The sequence below is a fragment of the Salmo salar genome, chromosome 15, assembly GCF_965601325.2.
Source record: "Salmo salar chromosome 15, fSalSal1, whole genome shotgun sequence".
Lineage (NCBI taxonomy): Eukaryota > Metazoa > Chordata > Actinopteri > Salmoniformes > Salmonidae > Salmo > Salmo salar.
In genome coordinates this window covers 37,925,708-37,949,190 of record NC_138305.1, presented here as the reverse complement: position 1 = coordinate 37,949,190, position 23,483 = coordinate 37,925,708, and the positions used below count along the sequence as shown (strand labels likewise).

Sequence of the window (23,483 nt, the reverse complement as noted above, 5' to 3'; positions counted from 1 at the left end):
TTTTTTCGCAGGTCACTGCCAGGGGATTCGCCCCATTGTTGCAGTTTGCCTACACTGCTAAGCTGTTACTCAGCAGAGAAAACATCCAGGAGGTCATCCGCTGTGCCGAATTCCTGCGCGTGCACAACCTGGAGGACTCGTGCTTTCGCTTCCTGGAGGCCCAGCTCCGCAGTGAGGAGGATGGCCTGCTGCTGTGCCACAAGGTGGCGCCGGCCGAGGGCAACCACAAGACCGAGGACGAGAACATGCAGTCTGAGACGACAACAAAGGCAGCCTCCCCCCGCGCACGCCGGCGCTCTGAAGCCCTTTCCTCCTTGCGGCGCGCCCCGGACAAGGACCGGCTACCCGTGGCGGTGCCCAGTGACTTCAGCAATGTACGACTGGACTTCGACAGACACGGAGCATCCGACCTCCCCCGCTGCCCCAAATACAGGAAATACCAGTGGGCCTGCAACAAGCACAATAACGACACCTCCTCACACACCAGTACCTCAGGTTTACCAAGCACATTATTATTAAAGGAGACCAGCGGTGGCATCAGCGGCGGGGCGGTCCGGGGCCAGAGCATGTCGCCGGTGGCAGACATCAAAGTGGAGCCGCGGGCAGAGGAAGAGGCCATCTCGTTGTGCCTGTCAGGGGACGAGCAGGGCGACCTGGACAAGGAGACAGGCATGGAGATGGACAGTGTCCCAGTGTTGTCCGCCTCCTCCGCCAAGAGAAGCAAGTCCCCCACCTGCCTCCGCGCCTTCTTCAAAAAAGGAGCAGACCTGCCGGGTCTGCCCAACGTGTCGCAGCAGCTATTTGCCAACAGACTCACCAGCGTCTGTCCCGAAGACAAAGGAACCACTCTGGGAGATCACAAAACAAAAGTCTTCAGGCCTCTTATTGCTGGGGAGCTGGGCCTGTCTGTTACATCCCTGAAGGAGGTAGACGGCTTCCCTCTGAGGCTCTCATCGCGGAAGTCCACCTCCTGCGACGGCGTCTGCAAACAGGAAGTGGAGCTGGACCGCCGCAGTGTCATCTTTTCCTCCTCAGGGGCCTGTGACCGTCTGGGCTCCCCGGCGCATTCCTACCCCGGCGGGAGCTCTTTGGAGATGGAGCTCTCGGAGCACACGCCAATGGGCCTGTGGGCTGGTGCCAGCCAGTCCCTTCCCAGCTCCCAGACCTACTCCCCGAGCAGTGCCCCCTCCCTCGCCTCCGCCACCACCGAGCCCCCGCCGGTCCTCTGTCGACCGCTGCCAAACACCAGCTGCCCAGTGCCAATCAAGGTGTGCTCGCGCTCGCCGCCCTCTGAGACCCGCACGCGGACCTCCAGCTCCTGCTCCTCCTACTCCTACGCGGAGGACGGGAGCGGCGGCTCACCCTGCAGCCTGCCCCAGTTTGAGTTCTCCTCCTCGCCGTGCTCCAACGTGGCGCTCCGCCTCGCCGCCGACCAGCAGGAACAGGGCGTGATGGGGGGGGACACCCTCTTCAACCAGGTCCGCCCCAAGATCAAGTGCGAGCAATCGTACGGCACCAACTCCAGTGACGAGTCGGGATCCTTCTCTGAGGGTGACAGCGAGTCGTGCCGAGTCGATCAAGGACGAGAGGTGAGTGACTTTGACACTATCATACTCTTCTCTCATGACGTACATAATGCCTCGTACTCTCAGTTCCACCTTGGTGACTAATCATCATCATCTCACACTGATCTACATAGAGATCTTATTAAATGACAACCATACAGTGCATATACATTTTTCTAATTCATTATTTTACACAATATAATATAACAGCACTGGTAAACCATGGCTGACCAAAAAGGCTGACCTTTATCCCATCATAAGAAGGTTCATTTCCATTCTAGTATTCTAATTCCTAATTCTATGGGGACCTAGCTTTCCAGGTCTGCATTAATAGTCATTAGATTAGATCATCATGTAATTGAAGGCGGGAGTATTTTCACTAAAAAATTTACAGCACACCATGAACAGAACAGGGGCAAACATGTGCTTTGATATTATTCATATGTTTTACACACTGCTGGAGATCTGTGTAATGAGACTGAATAAGCGAGAGAGTCAGAATCAAGCGAACAATCTAGAGCAATCTGAGCACACACACACTCCCGAGGAGGTGGTGGTTGTGTCGAGGGCTGTGATTGGTTGATCCTGTGGACGGGGAAGCGCTAGTGTACTAGGGTTATATGACTGAGATGTAGATGGTCCATGGCGGAGGGGTCAGGACTCTGTCTAAGGATCTGAAGGCTTTCTCCTGGGGCTTTATCTAAGTCTCTCTAGCTGTCAGGGCAGCGCAGGCCAACTAGTTCATATTATCCATCCACAAACCTGACGTCTCTAATTAATTCCACACAATCTGCGTATGCTAATTCTCAAGACACCTAGCAGTGCCATGACATTTATACTGTATTACCAATTAGATTTACAGGTAACTGCCAAAATAATGGAAACACTTGAGTAAATGAGGGATACAAAGTATATTGAAAGCAAATGCTTCCACACAGGTGTGGTTCCTGAGTAATTAAGCAATTAACATCCCTTCATGCTTAGGGTCATGTATAAAAATAATGGGCAGGCCATTATTTTGTCTACCATTGCTATGCCCCCATATGATAACAATGCCCCCATCCATAGGGCATGAGTGGTCACTGAATGGTTTGATGAGCATGTAAACCATATGACATGGGCATCTCAGTTCCTAGATCTCAACCCAATTGAACACTTATGGGAGATTCTGGACAGGCGCATGAGACAGCATTTTCCACCACCTAGGAATGGGCGGTATCCAGATTTTCATACCATCATAATGTTTCTGTACCATACACGGTATTACCGGAGTGCACACAAGGGGCGCTATTACAACAACAAAGAAACATTTAGGCAACAGGGATCTTGATCCAGGAAGGGATGCTGTAACCATGAAGCTTGATATCTATAAACTTCGCTTTTTTTTTTACGGTATTGAAAATTATACTCTCATTATTGAGAATTTTTTTAACATTTATTTTTTATTTATCCTTTATTTCACTAGGCAAGTCAGTTAAGAACAAATTCATATTTGCAATGACGGCTACTCCGGCCAAACCCGGACGACGCTGGTCCAATTGTGTGCCGCCCTATGGGACTCCCAATCACGGCCGGTTGTGATACAGCCTGGAAATACCCGGTATACAGTAGAAATGGTATGTCGCCCAAGCCTGGTGTCATTATATCACCCACAATTGTGTTGCATCCCTCCAATGGAGTTCCAGACACTTTTAGAATCTATGCCAAGGATCATTGAAGCTGTTCTGTCTCATGGTGGCCCAACGCCCTATTAAGACACTTTATGTTGGTGTTTCCTTTATTTTGGCACTTACCTGTACACCTAAGTGAAGGTAGCCTTTGTTGTTTATACACAAATATGGCTTATAGTGTATGTGACATTTCTAGTGTATCAACAATTAGATATACACCTACACTACTTGAAAGTGAAGGTAGGCTATGTTGTGTTATACACAGATAGAGCATATTAGTCTAAATTTGAGCAAAAGTCTATGTTTGTGATAGTGATAGGACAATAGCAGCGTAATGAAAGCGAATGTAGCAGTTTAAGTCCTTTGGTGGAGGAAGGTCTGCTCTGTGTTGTGTCATAATAAGACTGCAGCCTGGAGCGCCGGCCGTGCTGCTGACAAGGAAGGATGGCCAATCCCCTAATCATCCCCTAATCCACCTGGCCAGACGACTGACATCCTCCAGACTGACTGCACAACAAACTGACTGTTGTTGTTTACTTTGAGATCAATGAGGATAGATAGAATATAGACTAGTGAAGTGTATAATTATAATCTGGATGAAAACTGTTTTGTTCCATAAAAAAAAAAATGTAATATACACTACTGGTCAAAAGTTTTAGAACACCTACTCATACTTTGACACAACACAACTGATTGGCTCAAATGTATTTTGTTGTAGGCAGACTTATTTTATCTTTACCTGAAGGAATAAGACTGTCCGTTTCTCAGGCTGACACTGTGAATTGAGCGAGTGAGTGAGTGAGTGAGTGAGTGAGTGAGTGAGTGAGTGAGTGAGTGAGTGAGTGAGAGCAAGAGAGAGAGAGAGAGAGAGAGAGATGTTGCCATGGTGATCAGATTCACAGAGCCTAGTCCCCGTTTCACTGGGGTTGGAGCTATTTGGCAGGATTGAGCCTCCGACTGTGGAGGAATCCAGTCTTCTTCTGTGCACAAACACAGAGCGGCAAGTTAAACGGCCCTAGCAGTCATGTGTAATTATTACCTTAGAGGCATGGCACCCACACCCAGTGATTTATGAGCCGTTTGAAGGACTGCTTAATGCCCCAGCTGTAAATTATAGACAATTGATTTACAGCAATACAGCTGTCGAGGAAGGACAAAGCAGCCCCAAAAATTACTCTTCAGACATGTCCAGTTCCCTTTGTCATCTTGTGTGAGTCAATGTATGGATATACACTACACTCCATTGTTGATTAGTGGCTCACAATATCCACTGTCAGATCTCTATTGACCCACATGGACTGATATCTACTAGCATTCCCCTTTACTGTCGCCTGCTGCTGATAAGATGTATTATGAATGAGACTGGCTGGCTGTGCTGGGTCTCAGATGCTGCTGTGTGTGTGAGAACCTCTCTCTCAGTACTGTTTGGTTTATGACATGGCCTTATGGGTGGGGGCATAGAAAAGCACTTACATAATGAGCCTCAGTGTGGGGCCAAATGCCACCCCGCTCTGCTCCAGCCTTATCTGGTAACAAAAGTGCTACCTCATGCTTCCTGGGGCGCTGTTTTCCTCTTTCCCCCCAGTGAGTTGGCTGTACAAACAAACAGCTAGCTTCCAGGGAGACAGACGGCTCTGGCTCTCCCTCTGTGTGTTGAAAGAGCAAATGGCAGCCAGGCCGGGTCCCACTCAGGGAGAGATAGCCGAGCAAGCGCCCGGCGCTGCTGCTGTTAAAAATAGCTGCAGCCCCAGCACTGGAAACAATGAATTCTGACAAGGAAGGAAGTTGTTAAACTGGAGGCTAATCTGACCGAGAGAGGCGATAGTCATTCAAGGTAGTCTGAGTCACTCAAGGTCTCCTGGCTGCTCCCACTTCAACCCACTACTGAGGTTATGGGGTGACACATAGAAGACACCACACTACTCTGGGGTCACTTTTTAATGGCTACAATTTTACACCTTAACTGTGTTCAACTGTTTCCCATCTGGCCCATAAGACACATATTCAGTCAGTCAATAGGGTCAGGAGAGGATATGCCCGTATGTAAGCTGAACCAGGGCCTGTAATCATAGAGTCTCAAAGTAGGAGAGCTGATCTTGGATCAGTTTTGCCTTTTCAGATCATAATGAATAAGATTGTGTGGACAGGGGGAGCTGATAATAGAGCAGCACCCTTTTTAAATACGGCCCAGTACTCCACCACCAGTCAATGTTTTGGGCAGCAGGTAGCCTAGAGGTTAGAGCGTTGGGACAGTGACTGAAAGGTCACTGGTTCGAATACCCAAGGTGAGAAAATCTGTCAATGTGCCCTTGAGCAAGGCACTTACCTCTCATTTGATCCAGGGTTGCCGTACTAACTGTACCTATCCGGTGTATGTAAACAATAAAACATCCAATTTTTTTGCACTATACACCCAACAAAGGAGGAAACAGATATGGACTTCACAGTGATAAAGGAGAATTTAAGAGCTGAGACATCGCAAAACACAGAGGATCTCGATGGAAGATCTCTGAGCTGTTTCCGCAAAACATCAGTCTCTCTCTCTCTCTCCCTTGTGTAGGCGTTGAACTCAATGACACATCGTCTAGTCACAGTACACTGCAAACATTGATCTGAGAGCGAGGTGGGAGTGATAGGGAAGTCGTGCTGATATATTGGCAGCACAATGTTTCCTATCTCACCACCAAACATTAACCCTGTGACTCACACAGGAAGTACTGTACACAGACCTAAATATCACTCCTGTTTTTTCGACAGTCAAAAAGCGCCTTTCTCCACTCTTGAAATGATGCGTCTGTGGTCAAAATATTATTTGGCATACAGTGTAAACCACAATATACTGATTTGGTGCAGCGTTTTGCCATATGCCAACTGTATTTGAAAAAGTCATTAATATGTTATAGATGGCTCGTTGTGAGAGGAAGCGGTGACACTTTTTATTTGTCTATTGAAGTGACTTTTATTTGTCCATTGAAGTGACTTTTATTTGTCCATTGAAGTGACTTTTATTTGTCCATTGAAGTGACTTTTATTTGTCCATTGAAGTGACTTTTATTTGTCCATTGAAGTGACTTTTATTTGTCCATTGAAGTGACTTTTATTTGTCCATTGAAGTGACTTTTATTTGTCCATTGAAGTGACTTTTATTTGTCCATTGAAGTGACTTTTATTTGTCTATTGAAGTGACTTTTATTTGTCCATTGAAGTGACTTTTATTTGTCCATTGAAGTGACTAAGCAAGCTGAAATTTAAAACCAGCTGAGATTCATATATAATAAAAGTATTGTAGGTTTTGTTGTTTGTCTTGTGTGCAGCAAGAGTGTGTGTATTGTGTCAGGCTGTTGTTGTGATGCCCAATGGGGGAAGGTCGGTTGCTGGGGCTGGCAGCTGAGATCCAACAGGCTCTATGTCAGCCTTAAGGCCACCTGGGACACTGCCATGTTGCCATCTCCTGGGACCTGACATCCTGCAGTAGCAGTACACACAGCCCATCTCTTCACCACAGAGCCTCTCCAACTAACTCATCTGCCATAGGGGGTTCCGGCAATAACTCCTGTTTACGGGAGAACAAGATACTATAAGATACTAAACGGGGCTCTGTAAGAACATTACCTTCTCACAGATTTCCATAGGATGCGCTCTAATCACATTATAAACCACATGTGATTTATTGCAGGGTTAATCGCTGTGGATCTGGGAGAATTTTGTATGTAAAATTACGAAAATGTATGCACTCACTACTGGATAAGAGGGTCTGCAAAACAGAGCTCTTTTCCTCTCCTTCCTCCCTCGCTCCCTCCTGGTGGCGTCATTTCACTAAACTAGGGAATGGAGAAGTGGGGTGTATCATCGAGGCGGTTCTGAGAATATTGAACCATTTTGTATCAACAAGGCTGCTCCAAGAATATTGATATTGCAACATAGTAGCCACCGAGGGGGCGGCTCGTGTCATTTCCCCCCTGGGCTAGTCTGCAACATTACTAAAATGTACATTTAAAATGTTTATAGAGTCAACATAGAAAGACGTTAATGTTCACATTTATGTTGATCGTACTTACCAGATAAATTTCTCTTTTTGATGCAGAGATAGAGCCGCAGTCACAATAGCAGCGCTCTAGAAATCAGGCAGGAGTAACTGATAGTAGACGGTTAGACCTTAAGAATGAATCAGAGTGGGACGGCCATTTTAGTAAATTGCTTCAACTTTCAAAGGAAATTGCTTGGAAAATTGGGAGTATTTATTTCCCCAGGGCTTGTGTCAATAGATGAGAAGGGACACAGTAGTAGGTGGCGCTGCATGCCTCTCTCCTGCACAGGACGATGTAGTGTAATACTCCCTCCCAGGGTTCATCGTGGATCACCAACCCTGCATGTGAGCACTGGCAGTCAGGCTGCACAAAACCCACTGTCATTGTTGGGCCGCCCATGCATCTGACTCCCAGGGCTCGGCCCAGGTCTGGACCTGCAGGCAGCCAGCTGCCGAGCCTCTCTCTGTGTGTCTGAGGGGAGAGGAAAGTAGAGTAGAGCGGGACAAGACACACAGTGCTGCCCGGGTAACAGATGAGCCATACTTTTCACCCAGGACCCATTTGGAGCATAATGACCCAGAGACAGTGAGACGGTAGGAGGGAGGTAGGAAGGAAAAGAGGAGAAGGAAGAATAAAAAGAGGGGGGTGGGGGGCAGTAAGAATCCAGAACATGTTGGGTCTGAATTTATGACTGCCGTCAGAGCTGCACTCTGTCATCCCAGCCTTGTTACTGGACGGTTCCCCTGGCGGAGCCACTAAATATAGCCTAGACATCCATCCTGCGCTGCACTGTGCGCCACTGCCAGGAAGAAAAAAGAAAATAACCTCATAAGTTTGCTCGCTGTAGAAAGGTGGTTGGCTGTACGTCCCCACCTCCCTTCCTCGCCACCTCCCTCCCTCCCTTCCTCTTCTACCCTGTCTCAGTGAAAGAGCCCCCATCAGTACACCAGTGTGGTCACTCCGTAGAACTCTATAACTATCACTCATCATTACATGGCACTCAGAGGGGTCATAATCACAGACAGAGTCATCTTCTCTTCGTTTAGATCACACGGAGCAGGCAAGATGTGTTCCATCGCCCTCCTTCTCTTCCTCCCTCTGTAGCCACTGCCATGTCCTGGCTAGTAGTGGGAGGGAGCTTGCAGGGCCCAGTGTGGCATCGATAGGCTTGGTCCAATATTTATTTATTCATGTGTTTACATGCACATGAGAAATGGTCTCAACGACTCTCAAAGGACTGAGGGCTTCTAAGGAGGAAATTCAAGCTTCTCACTCTCTCTCTCTCTCTCTGGGATAAATTGACATCTAGATTTGCTTTTCAGTGGAGAGTGATTTCAATGAATAGGCACCCTGCTTTGCCCTCTGAAGTGAAGCACTTACCCCAGGTGATGGGACCATCTGGTACAGAAAGAGCAGTGAGCTGTTTTTCCTCTCCTTCCTCCCTCGCTCCCTCCTGGTGGCGTCATTTCACTAAACTAGGGAATGGAGAAGTGGGGTGTATCATCGAGGCGGTTCTGAGAATATTGAACCATTTTGTATCAACAAGGCTGCTCCAAGAATATTGATATTGCAACATAGTAGCCAATGAGGGGGCAGCTGGTGTCATTTTTTCCCCGGGCCAGCCAGTCTGATGTTATTGTGTTGCTTACATAGAGTTGCACGTCTCGGTGCTCATTATATGTTTTTTAAAACATCCCTACATCCACACTACAGCTAAATAACTTATCAATATTTAATGATGTTTTGCCAGCAAGATTGATCTGTTAGAATATCTCATTTTAATTGAGGAAGATGGACAAACAAGACTGATAGAGTGAGAGGTTGACATGCACCATAGCAGAGGAAGATAGGGATTGGGGAGGTAAGCAGAGGATGATGATGAAGTAGGCCTACAGCAAGAGGTTAAAAAGTTAGCCCAACTAGGTCATCCTTAATGATTTGCATTATCTCAATTATAATTTTGTCACTGCATGACAATGCACATTTGTTATAGCCTACAATTTGTATTGCCTAGAAGCCAAAATCAGGCCATGGGGAAATGCTCTAAATAGCAAGTTGTTCAGTTGTGTTTTTATGCCAATAGGCTACATGACACCAAATTGCACTAGCCTACTGGGCAAATTAATTAAAATATAAATTAGGCCTACAACTATCACAACATATATTTGAATAGCAATAAACTATATTTTTGTTTCGAATAAGCACCAAAAAGTAGGGCTTCACCACTTCCCAATTCAATTAACTCCTGGCTATCAGATTACAACAAGGCTTACAAGGCCGAGTTCAAATGCCGACATCAAATTCAAAGCAAGCAGTACACTGCCCAAGCAGCACACTGCCCAAGCAGCTGACCGGCAAAACAAACTGGCACTGTCTCTGCTCTCTGATTTCTAAAAGAGAGAGAAAAGGCCTCAGCATGGCAGCTGCTCTCCTCCAATACTCTTAACAGCCATTGTATTTTAATCGGGATTGGAATGCGTTTTGGTCAACTTTTCTTTTGTTTACTTAAAAATGTTGCTCTTGAGCTAGAGCAACTGACACCCCTTTTCCTTCCCATTTGACTTTATTCCAGCCAAGAGGAGAGAGAGCAGAGCGGAGGAGAATGGCAGCTCCTCTCATCTTGCCAAGCTCTCTGGCTGTTTTACTCTGGCTCTTTGTTATTCCTCCTCTCCTATCTTCCTCTCTGCCATCTCTCTTCTCCCCCAAGCTACTCTGCTACAATTCTCTGGTGCTGTGAGATCTCGCTGGGGTGGATCTGTAGAATCTTAATTTGATCACTCCTTTTTTGCTGAGAATTTTCCTGCATGTCCATTAATTATAAACCACATAACAATTTGCATTTCCTGTTGCTGCAGGATTATGTTCTTGCTGTAGCAAACTGGCTCAAATTAAGATCCTATATCTGTATCAAAAGGTTTGCCAGTACCTGAGAGAACAGAAAAATCTGGCTATTGATGCTCTGTGGGAGAAAAATGATCACATCCTCCAGGATATTGTCAGCGAATCCATGCAACTAATATGGGGGGAAATTGTATTGTGATTTTGCAATTATCAGGATTTATTGCAAATTATTTATTTCTCCAGATTAGTGTTGCACTCAGGGCCGGATTAGCAAATACTAGGTGGGGGAGGGGCTCAGTTGAGGTCTCAACCTTGTATTGAGAGTTTTGAATGGTAGAATACACAAGGTGCAATTTCAAAATTTTGTTGTGCATCAACAGTTTTTCTCTTGATATATCAATCACTCAATTAGCCATGTCAGCTAACAATTTTTAGATTGGTAAATTAGTTTAGCCAGCTATCTAAACTTGTAGTAATCATGGCCGAATACCAGCCAGGCACGCAGGAGACGTGCCCAGGAGACCTGACCTCCAGGGGGACCCCATTGATTTTGTTAGTCACTTTCACTCAGATATCATTAACATGGCATAAGTCATGGCAAAATGTGTCGAATTTCAGGAAATGTACTTTCTCTTGCCTTCAAGAGGGGGGGAAACAAATTCTCACTTATTGCAGAAAAAATAGAGTTGCACTCTATGTGACTGTAGGTGTCAAAGAAAGCATGGCTTTGCATGTTTCTTTTGTTCTGCAGTCCCTGTGGATTATTGCAGGTAGATAGTATAGATGTTACATATCATGCCCTCTAGATATCACCTGACACCAATATGGATGGTGTTGACAAGTCCCTGCTTGTCCCTCCTTGATCTGTCACGCTGGCACCTTTCCAAGCTAGCAGGGACAGATGGAGAGACACTAGTTTCTTAGATCACCTTGTCCCCCTCTGCCTGAGAATAGGTTTCATGTTCAATATTTGAGGTTGAGAAAGAGAGAGTGTTGAAGGCTTACTACACACGTGTTATGGAGGCACATTCTCTATCTCTAGTCCTGACAGTGGTGCTCTTGTGCCATCTCCTGGTGAAATGTGGCATTCCATGTCTAGTCACCAAACTCCTCTGTTCATTCACTCAATTAAAAAATGTAAGTCAACGCTGTATAAGGTCAAATGTGAAAAGTAAATCTCAATTTCTTTATTGGCAGGTAAAACTTCCTTTCCCTGTTAATCAAATCACAAATCTTCCACGGAACGACTTCCAAATGATGGTAAAAATGCACAAACTGACCTCAGAGCAGCTGGAGTTCATCCATGACATCAGGCGGCGGAGTAAGAACCGCATCGCAGCGCAGCGCTGTCGCAAGAGGAAGCTTGACTGCATCATGAACCTGGAGTGCGAGATCAGAAAACTGGTGAGTGTGTCTATAGATCTGCATGACATGTCATCCTCTCTCAGAGATATACAGTAGACCTACTGGCATTCCACATACACATATATACATGCACACACTGTCAGACAACCTCCTCCTTCTCCACACATAAGCTATTCTCATTTTTACACATTGCTTTCTTCTTTTTGATCAACTTTTCGATCATACATTTTTTCCCCCTGTGATTGGTTCAGTTCACAGGCAGGCAATAGTATTGTAAACACATAGATAAAGAATCACACTGCTTTCTATAGACCAGGGGTGTCAAACTAATTTTGTCCCGGGGTCCGCATTCGGTCTTCAACGATGTCCTGATGGTACATTGAGAATGTGTTATATTTCCTTGCGGTAAAAATGTGCAAAAACATTGTCCTCTGTCAATAGTTTGGGGATTTTTCTTTGCTCCCTAATGTCCATTGCTCGTGTTTCTTGGCCCAAGCAAGTCTCTTCTTCTAATTGGTGTCCTTTAGTAGTGGTTTCCTTGCAGAAATTCGACAATGAAGGCCTGATTCACGCAGTCTCCTCCGAACAGTTAATGTTGAGATGTGTCTGTTACTTGAAGTCTGTGAAGCATTTATTTGGGCTGAAATCTGAGGTGCAGTTAACTCTAATGAACTTATCCTCTGCAGCAGAGGTAACTCTGGCTCTTCCTTTCCTGTGGCGGTCCTCATGAGAGACAGTTTCATCATAGCGGTTGATTGTTTTTGCGACTGCACTTGAAGAAACTTGAAAAGTTCTTGAATTGTTGCGTATTGGCTGACATTTTCAGGTCTTAAAGTAATGATGGACTGTCGTTTCTCTTCGCTTATTTGAGCTATTCTCGCCATAATATGGACTTGGTATTTTACCAAATAGGGATATATTCTGTATACCACCCCTACCTTGTCACATCACAACTGATAGAAATTCCACAAATTATTTTTTAACAAGGCACACCTGTTAATTATTATATATTTTTTTGAAAAGTAGGTGTGTCCAAACTTTTGACTAGTACTGTATATATATTTATATTTTTTATTACTCAAACCACCCGCGGGCTGGATTGGACTCCCGCGGGCGGTATGTTTGACACCCCTGCAAAAGACTGTAGAGTAGTAGAACAATGTAGTGTCTATATATAACAGTTCTTTCCCTGGACTTAACTAATGATAACATTTTTGACAGCGCAACAAACATTACCTTGGGATAGAGTGACATTAATTATATCAACACCATTGTGTCAGCACTTTCACGCCAGCTAACTGCCCTCTAGCTGGCACGCTGTCAAAGTACAGTCAGGTGTGTGGAGGCTGGTGCAGGGGCCGGCAGGAGACTTCATTATAGAGTCGAGCATCCCCAGTAGAGTCCTGGCTGTATCTCTCCTATCTGTACCTCCTTGCTCCCGCGTTTCCATGGCATGGCGGTCTCTCACCGGCAGCCGCCATGCTTTTTCCGTGAGGGTGGTGGTGCTGCGGCCTCTGATGTGTATGTGTGTCAACCGTCCACACATTAACACACACACACACACGCGCGCACACACACACACACTGGTGCTATATTCTCCACAGAGGACTGACAGCCTTCACCTTGATATCCCCCAGCAGCATCTTATATATGAGGACATCATCATCAAACCTCTTTCCACCACCTAGTTCCTTTTTACCTCAGTGCACACAGCACCCTGAAAGTGCTTGCTCATCCCAAACTTCATCAAAAGTATGCTCACGATTGAAACAAATGATTTAATATATGCTTAGGGAGCAAATAATTTAGGCCATGTGAATACTTTTATGTTGCTATGAAGAAATGAATACCATTCGTTATGTATCTACTGGATAGTTCATACTGCTGCTAGAGGATGTGTGGATCATTTACAGAACATTAGCTGCAGTCTCAAAGGGCTTAGCAGTATGTATGTGTCTCTTTGCTCGTTGTCAGACCACAGCTCATGACATTAGTCCTCATCATTAATATTAACTTTTGTGTCCATCAGGTGAACGAGAAGGACAAGCTGCTGACAGAGAGGAACCAGCTGAAGGAGTGTATGGGCGAGCTGTGGGAGAACTTCTCCTGTCTGTCCCAGGAGGTCTGCAGGGACAGACAGCTGAGTCCGGAGCAGGTCCAGTCCCTGAACCACCACTGCCCTGTCCTGAAGCCCGGCACCACCAACACCACCACCACTGCCAGCAACGCTGCCTCCAACAGCATTGACCTCATCACCCACTCCAGCTCAGCCACCCCGGAGCCCAGCTTCCTCAAGTCCTCCGGGCCCTCAGAGAGCGAGCCTGATTGGGCCATGGGAAACGGGGCTGATGGGGGGCCAGGTAGCAATGAGGCGGAGGGCCAGGAGCCAAGTTTATACATGGAGTCGGGGCTCTCGTTCAATGAACAGTCCAATCAGACGGTGACGGTAGACTTCTGCCAGGAAATGACTGATAAATGTACAACTGATGAACAGCCGAGAAGGGACTGTACTTAGTAAACTGTGGTTTTAATATATGTTTTTTATTATTTAATTTCTAGTTTGTATTTTCTTCTGACAAACCCCTTCCTCTGGGTTGGTGAGATGTTCAGCCTCTACCAGTGTTCTTTAAACAACATGTTTTTTTGTTTGTTTTTATTTATGTCTTTTTGTTGTCTTTTTATAGGTTGACACTACAGTTGTCTTAACAGCAATACTGTTCTCCAGGTATTCTCCTCTCTGTAACCATGACAGAGTAGGGACTTCCCACACAAAACTCCACTCACAATGGTGCTCCACCATGCCCCGTCAGGAAGCAACCTCTACAGTGGACACACTGTTCTCTATCTATACAGTCTACTCACAGGGATGGGCAAAGATCACATCTTCAATACAAACCTCAATGGACCTAACAGCAGCTCTCTTTGTCTCTCGATCTACCTACAGTTTCTCTCTGTCTCTCTCTTTCTTTGTCTCTCTATTTCTCTCGCTCTCCCTTTCTCTCTCGCTCACTCTCAACTACTCTGTCTATTTTCCTATCACTATTTCTACATCTAACACTTCCTCTCTATTTCTCTATCTCGCTAGCTTTCTAATTCTCTCACTCTCTCTTGTGGCCCTTGTCACAGCAATTCAAACTCAGGAAAATATCTTCTGAATGTTCAACATGATTCATGAAAATAAGAATACAGCTTCTGTACATGAGAGGTTTCTGAAGCAGACTGTAAATGTTCATATGCAAAAATGTCTTCTGTACAACAAAACGATGTGTACAGACAGTACCTTAACATTCCTCCTTTGCCTTCCTCAGCACTGAAACGAAAGAGAAAAACAAATGATTTGGCAGGTGGTTCCCAAATAGCTATGTTCCCACACATCAGCAAAATCATTGTATTTGGATGTTGTAATAGTAACTTTCAAGTGCTTGCTTGGGCAGAACGTAATAACGTATAATGTATGGCGCATGGTGACTGTCACAGTAATATTGTACAGGTAGTGGCTTAGACATTTCTTTTTCACTGGGGTTATATCAAGTACCTTTTTGCTAAGGGAAAATATTTGCTTAGCTTTTTCCTGATTAAGGGAAAATTCCCCATAAGGGTGGGTGTTCTTAAACTCAGGAAATCAGCTTGACACACACATTGTGTGTGTGTGTGTGTGTGTGTGTGTGTGTGTGTGTGTGTGTGTGTGTGTGTGACACACACACACACACACACACACACACACACACACACACACACACACACACACACACACACACACACACACACACACACACACACACACACACACACACACACACACACACACACACACACACACACACACACACACACACACACACGGATGTTGCTGGCGAGGACAGTGTAAAGTATGTCATTCATCTTTGGCTTGAGCAACATCCATTCAAACTTTGACACCTCTTTAAATGTGAAAAATACTTTAGGCTTGTTGTGTTTTTGAGGAAACTTTCTTTCTTTTTATCAGTATTTAAAGATGCTTTATGTATGATGGTGAACCCTCTCCCAGACACCCTTTGAATATCTTCAGTGTTATGTTTCAATGTTGTCGAGAAGTTTGACAGTAGGCACCTTTTCAAGCTGAGGGACAGATATTCTGTCTGTAACAAAAAAAACATACACAAAATATTTATATTTGACTAAGGATACTTTCTCCAATGAATCTGGGCTCAAGATCAGGCACTTTCCTTCCAGCACCAGACACTCCATTGTAACTAGATCCTATAGCACTTCATAGAGGGTCTACGTCAGGTTCAAAACCCTGAAAACACTGATACTAAAGCACTTGAATTGGCACTTAAATTAAAACATCTATTTGATATAAATATATCTATGAAGACATTACATTCAAAAACCTAAAGCAATCAGATTTATTATCAAAAAGGAAGCCAACATAATATGTAGAGAGTTCACATCTTATATTTGTATTTCTTTAAGAATTTAATCATTTATTTGGGACTTGAGTACATGTGAAAGCATGATATAGTAACATGTTTGCCCTGATTGTACATTTGTTGAAAACATAATATTCTGTGATGTGAATGCATGCTGCCTGTATATTTTACCTAGTTATTTTGTCTAGCTTATGGTTGCTTCTAACAATAGTCCTCAGCTAAATTATTTAGTCCATCTTTTGATGAACAAACAATATTTAAGCAATAAGGCACCTCGGGGCTTTGTGATATATGGCCAATATTCCACAGCTAAGGGCTGTTCTAAGGGCTGTTCTTAGGCAACGAGGAGTGCCTGGATACAGCCCTTAGCCGTGGTATATTGGCCATATACCACAAACCCCCGAGGTGCCTTATTGCTATTATAAACTGGTTACCAACGTAATTAGAGCAGTAAAATGAAATGTTTTGTCATAGCCATGGTATACGGTCTGATATACCATGGCTGTCAGCCAATCAGCATTTAGGGCTCAACCACCCAGTATATAATTACATTTATAACATAAATATACAGAAATAATACTCGTATCTGTTTAACAGGGATGCACTTGAAAATACAAAAAATGAGAAATAGAGACAGAACCTGTCTTTACAGTGAGTGAATTCAATTGGAATAAAAAGCTTTACTCATAGCTTTAACTTCCTTCAGGATGAAAAGCTATACAGTGTCGGAAAGAGCGATATTATAAACTGAGTGGTTTGAGCCCTGAATGCTGATTGGCTGACAGCCGTGGTATATCAGACCGTATACCACGGGTATGACAAACATGTACTTTAACTGCTCTAATTACGTTGGTAACCAGTTTATAATAGCAATAAGGCAGCTTGGAGGTTTGTGGCATATGGCCAATATACCACGGCTAAGAGCTGTGTCCAGGCACTCGGCGTTGCGTCGTGTGTAAGCACAGCCCTTAGCCATGCTATATCGGCCATATACCACCCCCGTGCCTTATTGCTTAAATATACACTTTGATGACTGTCTGCAAATTCTTCTTGGCGTTACCCTGTTGCACCCTCTTGGACACAGCTGTGTAATACTCTAGTCTTGACTGATATCGAAAGCTGTTGTGATATTAGAGTGCAGCTTTGTAGAGTATGTCTGTGTTTCGCAGTGTGCTAGTCTGATTATTTGACCATTTAGATAAGTTTCCCTAAGATTTTAGTTAGATTCGTATACAGTCATACACAGACAACTAAAACATGCACCCAAATATTAATACACACACGATGCATGTCCAATGACGTCTGTTCCCCGGGCACCGATGACGTGGATGTCGATTAAGGCAGCCCCCCGCACCTCTCTGATTCAGAGGGGTTGGGTTAAATGCGGAAGACACATTTCAGTTGAAGGCATTCAGTTGTACAACTGACTAGGTATCCCCCTTTCCTTATTTAAGGAAGGAGTGTAGAGCAGTTGTAATTGTTGTTTGTGAGGTTCTTCTTCCACTTCAAATCATATGCAATTCCTACCCTACCCAATAAATGTACCTTTTCTTTCTAGTTTTTGACGTAAAAGTGGAAAGCATAATAGTCCACCAGAAAAGCACACTCACATTAGGCTACACTTTGACAATGTGGAGGAAAATGGGTTGAAATTCATAAAGTTTCTATTGTCCTCGGCCCATCAAAGCTATACCAACGGATATCTTTCAATATCTGTTTTTAGATGGCCTTATACTGCTATTATGATTAATATCGATGTTATTCTTTGGATAGCAATGAGTGCATAGCCTATTTCTGGTTTGTACTGTACGTACAATAATTCATCATTGTTTATTCTCTACCTAGAGCCCAAAGATTGATATACAGTAAAGGTTGGTGGATGCAGATAGAAGCCCACTGGGCACAGACATTATTTCAACGTCTAGTTTTGATATACATTTGGTTGAGTTGTCGACTAATGTAAATGCAATGTGAAATCAACAAAAAAGTTTACAAACTTCTCTTATGTTGATGACTTTTTGCAAATCCAATCAGTTTTCCACGTTGATTCACTGTCATCACATTGAATTGTTTTGTTGAAATGACGTGGAAAGAACATTGATGCAACCAGTTTTTGCCCAGTGGGAGGTGACACAAGGTAATGAGGGGTTTTTAATGTAGCTCCTTACGCCGGTCAATTGCCAGTCCAGACCTCTTAGCCCTCTAGTCCTGAGAGAGCTACTCCATGCTTGCTATGCTGTATGGGGTGTTACTATGGTGACCAATGGTTTAAAGTAGTACATGGTCGGGTCATCTTTACAGTTACCCCAAGCATTACGGGTCAAATAAGCTTGTTGTGTGTCATCATCTCATTCACACAAAGATTTGTCTGGTTGACCTAAACCAGGACTAGTCATTGGTCTTGTATATCGTCTCAGGGTGCCAAGCATTTTATTTCTCCATTTCTGAATCTGTAGCAGACTTTTGTACTTTAGCTGGTTTCTGGCTTTGTTTGAGTGTCTGAAAGTTTAGCTCACTTCTAACCTCTGGTCTTATACTCCTGAAGCTAATTTCTACAAATGCGTAATAATAAGCTTTGCACAATAAAGATCAAACTCATTAAGAGCTGCAGAGAGAGTACTCAATACATTGGAGTAAACATAAATATATATTTGAATTTTGTTTTGGTAGTAAATATAATATTTTTGGGGATTTCTCTCAAGTTCCTTACCTCTGCAGTTTTTTACAAGCCAAAACTGAAAACAGTCATGTTATTTGATTTGTTAACTGGCTATGGTAATTAGTTGGTGGATATTTGTTGTAAAGCTAGGTGCATTGAATGCATTATCTTTTTGAAAGGCTTTTGTGCTGTATTCATTTCTCGTTTTGTTTCACTGTTTTGTTTGTTTTAGTTGTTTTTGTGTGCTGCTTCTCTGAAAGAAAAAACACTGTCTCTCCAACTCCAAAGGTTGTTCTTTTGAAAAGATGAACAAAACTTGCCTTTTTCACAAATTGCTCAACTTTATAATACAATATACTGATATCCTGATTGAATACACAGGCTGAGATCATTTTAGGAGTAAAAGAAAAGTTTGATATGTTTACAAAACGGTATCACATGTCATGATGTGTTTATTACATTTGCAATGTAAATAGAAATTGCTAGGTTAAAATTGGACTGAAGGTTAGTTTTCTGTAAACAAAAAACAATGTGTTTTCTCAACTTGTCTGTTCATTCATCTGGGGATGTTTCAGAGTTACATGGATACAAGTGCACCTCCAATTTTTGCCTTAGAACTTGCAGAGGCCATAGTTCACATTCAAGTGAAGTGAGTGTATGCAGGGGCCTACACCCCCCCCATCCCTGAGTCACACCCAGTGCAGACCTTCTCACACTTATCTACCTGTGAAATCCTTCATACCTCTCATTACTGGTCAATGACTGTATCAGCAAACTTCATCAGGTGTTTTTTCTACATGCTTTTTACACAGATTATATGGATTATTGTATTCGTAGATTTTGGTTCATCATTTTTAATGTAAAAGCTCTTAAGCTTGTAGTCACAAAGTAATTTTTCTCTCGTTTTTCTAGAACAGTTTTTTGTTAATATTGTCAATTTGAAATAGCTGTTATTTGCTTAATCTCTATTAAGAGTTCTTACCTTTTCCATTTTGAAATGCTACACGACCCTAATGAATTAAAATGACTTAACCATTTTAAACACGGTATTGTGCAAACCCCATTTTCATTAATTTCAATTGCTAATGTTATATAAATGACATTTTTGTCTAGACACCATTTCTGTTTATGAAATAAAGAAACATATCATGTACATTATTTGGTCATTTTTTTTATATCTGCAAATGCAAAGACATTTTGTTTCCTTAATCATATAAAACTGTAAAACAGTATGTCATACAATTTTATACAATCGTACACTGAGTGTACAAAACATTAAGAACACCTTCCTAATATTGAGTTGGCTGGATGTCCTTGGGGTGGTGGATCATTCTTGATACACACGGGAAACTGTTGAGCGTGAAAAACTCAGCAACGATATCAAGAACGATGACAAGTGTTGAAAATAATGTATTTAATAGAAAAAACATCGATAACATGGTTCATCAATAAATTCCCATTTTGTTGAATTTGAAGAGCCCTTCTATCTCCAACTTTATCATCATTCTGTACAGTAAACAATATCAAAGTGCTTTCAAAAATAATTCTTACATTTTGAGATAAAAGATTTTGTATAGCGTAGGTTATCATATCCCACAGTGTTTTAAGTGTATTAGCCATCACGAGCCAGGAGTCTTTTAAAAATGTAAGAATTTCCTTAGAAGGCCAATGTCTCACCATATGAACATGCTCACTTTAAGCCAAATGTCATTTTAATGTGCAAAATGTAATTAAAAGTAGCTTTCACTCATAAATTCCACAAAAATTATATTAAATGTGATACCGCAAAGATAGCATGTGACAAATAAAAAAAATAGAAATTAGACATACCCATGCCAACATAATTGTACTAAAGCATTTACTTCTCGTCCACAATAGAGAGAAATAGTAATGGCGTCTTCTTGTAGGAACTAACTCCGACATGGCTCGTTGGCCAAAGCCTTTTGGAAAATGTATTTTATTGAGGCATTATGGATAAATGCCCGAAAATAAGGTCTGTATTAAACACAAGCTTAGTAGGTCTTAAACGTTTTGTTCTATGAGATCATCTTCAACAGCTGTCACTTTTTGTGAATTTCGAAGCATTTATGTAATCAAAACAAGCACATAAAGGGTTCATAATTCATAAAGGTCATGTTAACTGACTGATATTATCTCATAGAACAAAATCGTAGAAGAGCTACGAAGACCTTATTTTCGGTGTTCATCCTAAAGCCCCATTCTTTCCCTATTCATTTCCCCCATAGGAATGGCTGAACGAAACAGTGGTAACACATTTTCCAGTTTTTAGGATTACAAACTTGCGAGCTCTATACATATGTTATTATGAATACAATTAGGCAATTAGAAGGAAGTGTCGCTTTGCGATCGGGTTCCCCACCCAGATCCTTCTGGTCCCTCAGCCAGTTCTCACTTTTTCATGATTGAAGTCAGTTCCAGAATCATGCTCTGAAAGAGTGAAAACATGCAGTTATTTCATCTGAATGTTTAGAAATACATGATGAGAATCATACAATACATCCTCAATTTTGAAAAGCATGTTGCCTAATGGCTGTAGTTACCATTGACATTCTTCGTCCACTGGCTGGAGGCGGGGTCATAGGTGGGCTCTCTCCTTGGGCGATACGCTTGGCCTCTGTGTCCGCCCCACTCCCGGAGTTCGGGCTATCAGGAGGACTGGCCAGGTTGGTCTGAGAGAGTCCCCGGGACATGAAACTAGCCTTCCTCGCCGTGGGATAGTGGTCACTGTCAGATGAATCACTTATGTCACTGTAGTCCTGCAGAGCACTGACCCGGCTCTGTTTGCGCAGGTGGTTCTGCAGGGCTGCTGGTATCTCCATATGGCTGGCCATGAGTGAAGGCGGTGGCTGTGCTCCGTCGTACCTAGTTTGGCCTGAGCCTTTAGGCCCGTTGGAGTCATCACTGCTGCATGAGTGGTCCCTCTGGTCTAGGGTGTAGTGGTGCTCCACGGCCCCCAGCTGTCTAGGGTACTGCTCTGAACCGTTGGTGCCACCACCATCATTGTGAGGAGCTACTGAAGGCATGTACAAGGGGACAGCATCCATTGTGCAGGCTCTCTGAGTGAACTGCATCATCTTTTGGGGAGATGAGTTTGTAAGGACACACACCTGCTGGACCATGGAGTTTTTCTTGGACCTGTATACTATGCTGTCATCATCTGCACCTTTATTTCCATACAGACTTTGTTTGACTTTCTTCACTCCCAGGTGGAATATCTCGAGGAGATTCAAGAACAAAGAAACCCCAGCGATGACGAGCATGAAGATCATGAAAATGTTCTTCTCAGTTGGTCTGGACACAAAGCAATCCACACTGTTTGGGCAAGGCAATCTCTCACATTTGTACAAAGGATCCAGCCCAATGCCATAGAGTACATATTGTCCGATTATGAAGCCAACCTCCACCACCGACCTCGTCAAGATATGGAAAACATATGTGCGAAGCAAGGAGCCCCTGAGTGGAGCTTTCCTTACTCTCTTCTGTTCCTCCAGCTTCCTCAGCTCCCTCTCTATCATCCTCTGCCTGTCTTCATGAACGGGCTCAGCGCCCTCTAGCTCTGCTTTCAGGAAAGCTTTTTTTTTGTGTCTCTCTTTTTCAAGGGCCCTCAAACGGTACAGTGCATGTCCCATGTACACCAGAGAGGGAGAGGACACGAAAATGATTTGTAACACCCAGTATCGGATAAGAGAAATGGGGAATGCATCGTCGTAGCACACATTCTTACACCCAGGCTGGTCCGTGTTGCACACAAACTCACTCTGCTCATCGTCCCAAACATCCTCTGCTGCCACACCAAGTACGAGCATCCGGAATATAAAAAGGATGGTTAGCCAGATTTTTCCCACAATGGTTGAATGAATATGTACCTCTTCTAAGATACTCCCCAACAAGTTCCAATCCCCCATCTTCTGTTTCACATATCTTTATGCTGTAAAATAAAAAATACAAATAACGATTTAACATAAACTTCCACTGGGCCATAGTATAACATAAATATCTTACAGTTTAAGCAATTATTTCATAAAGGTTTACTGTGTATATTTTTCATGATTGCAGAACAATTGCCTTTTACTAAATTGATTGATCCAATAAGGCAAAATAAAATAAAACATCTCAAAGGATTTAATAGTTAGAATTAACTTACATTTCAACTAGGTTGTGAGTTCCACTTGCTTCAGAAAGAACTGATTATTTGGTAGCATTAAACTTTTGTTTCCACCGATTGAAGAGATAGTCAACCCATCTCTGAGCATAGCTACAGTGAGTGTCTCTCCAATCTGTTGCAAGCAGGACTCATAAAATCCGAGGATCGATCCACCAAGCGACTGGACAATGGCCTGGGGCTAGTTTTACCACACAATTGTTGACAGCAGGACACCACACAGACACAGTAGGACATGTTACCAATACTGCCAACCATCTCATGGCGAAGCTCTGGACATCAATACATGTCAAATGCATGCTATTTAAACTTTTCAAATAGTTGTATTATAGGTTGTGATTATGTTTGGATATGATATAAATCTGCATGTGTAGTACAACTAATTGTGTTCAACTGACCAAGTCAAAGGGACCAATCAATTGGGCCAGACAGAATGATCAATGAGTCATTTCCCAAGTTAACTATTTCAGGTATTGGATTAGTCTCGCCAAGCCTGCTGACAAAGTTCTGTTAATGTCATGAGTTCCATCCTTAACAGATGACACAATTTGAACAAATTCACATTGTTGCCATTGATATTTAGGAGGCCATTTAGATTCCTGAAAATGAGTTAACCATTTAATAATGTTCAGTTATTAGACACAGGAAAATAAATCCTTAGGGAATGTATGAAACACTTCATTTTACTTTGCATGGTACTGTGTGGTTGCAATAGCCACCATTAATAATACACCCAAATGGGATTCTAACCTCATGATCC

At 43.2% G+C, this 23,483-nt stretch overlaps 2 protein-coding genes across 3 annotated transcripts in view; one reads left to right on the top strand and one right to left on the bottom strand.

The window, feature by feature from the left end:
* The window catches only part of LOC106571332 (transcription regulator protein BACH2), a 107,047-nt gene extending 87,354 nt beyond the window's left edge, over positions 1-19,693 (top strand). For both annotated transcript variants that reach the window (XM_014144275.3, XM_014144277.3), the window contains exons 3-5: positions 12-1,589; positions 11,302-11,508; positions 13,499-19,693. In XM_014144275.3, coding sequence (XP_013999750.2) covers positions 12-1,589; positions 11,302-11,508; positions 13,499-13,984 — 2,271 coding nt within the window. In that variant the 3' untranslated portion in view covers positions 13,985-19,693. The remainder of the gene's footprint in view (positions 1-11; positions 1,590-11,301; positions 11,509-13,498) is intronic.
* Positions 19,694-21,062: 1,369 nt separating this feature from the next.
* On the bottom strand, positions 21,063-23,317 carry LOC106571333 (gap junction alpha-10 protein-like). Its single transcript, XM_014144279.3, has one exon. It carries the CDS (start codon positions 22,464-22,466, stop codon positions 21,063-21,065), a length of 1,404 nt encoding a protein of 467 aa, XP_013999754.2. The 5' UTR covers positions 22,467-23,317.
* Positions 23,318-23,483: the final 166 nt, after the last annotated feature.

Bases quoted from the DNA above. Each gene is read 5' to 3' on its own strand.
- LOC106571333 (XM_014144279.3), bottom strand. From the start codon at position 22,466: ATGGGGGATTGGAACTTGTTGGGGAGTATCTTAGAAGAGGTACATATT.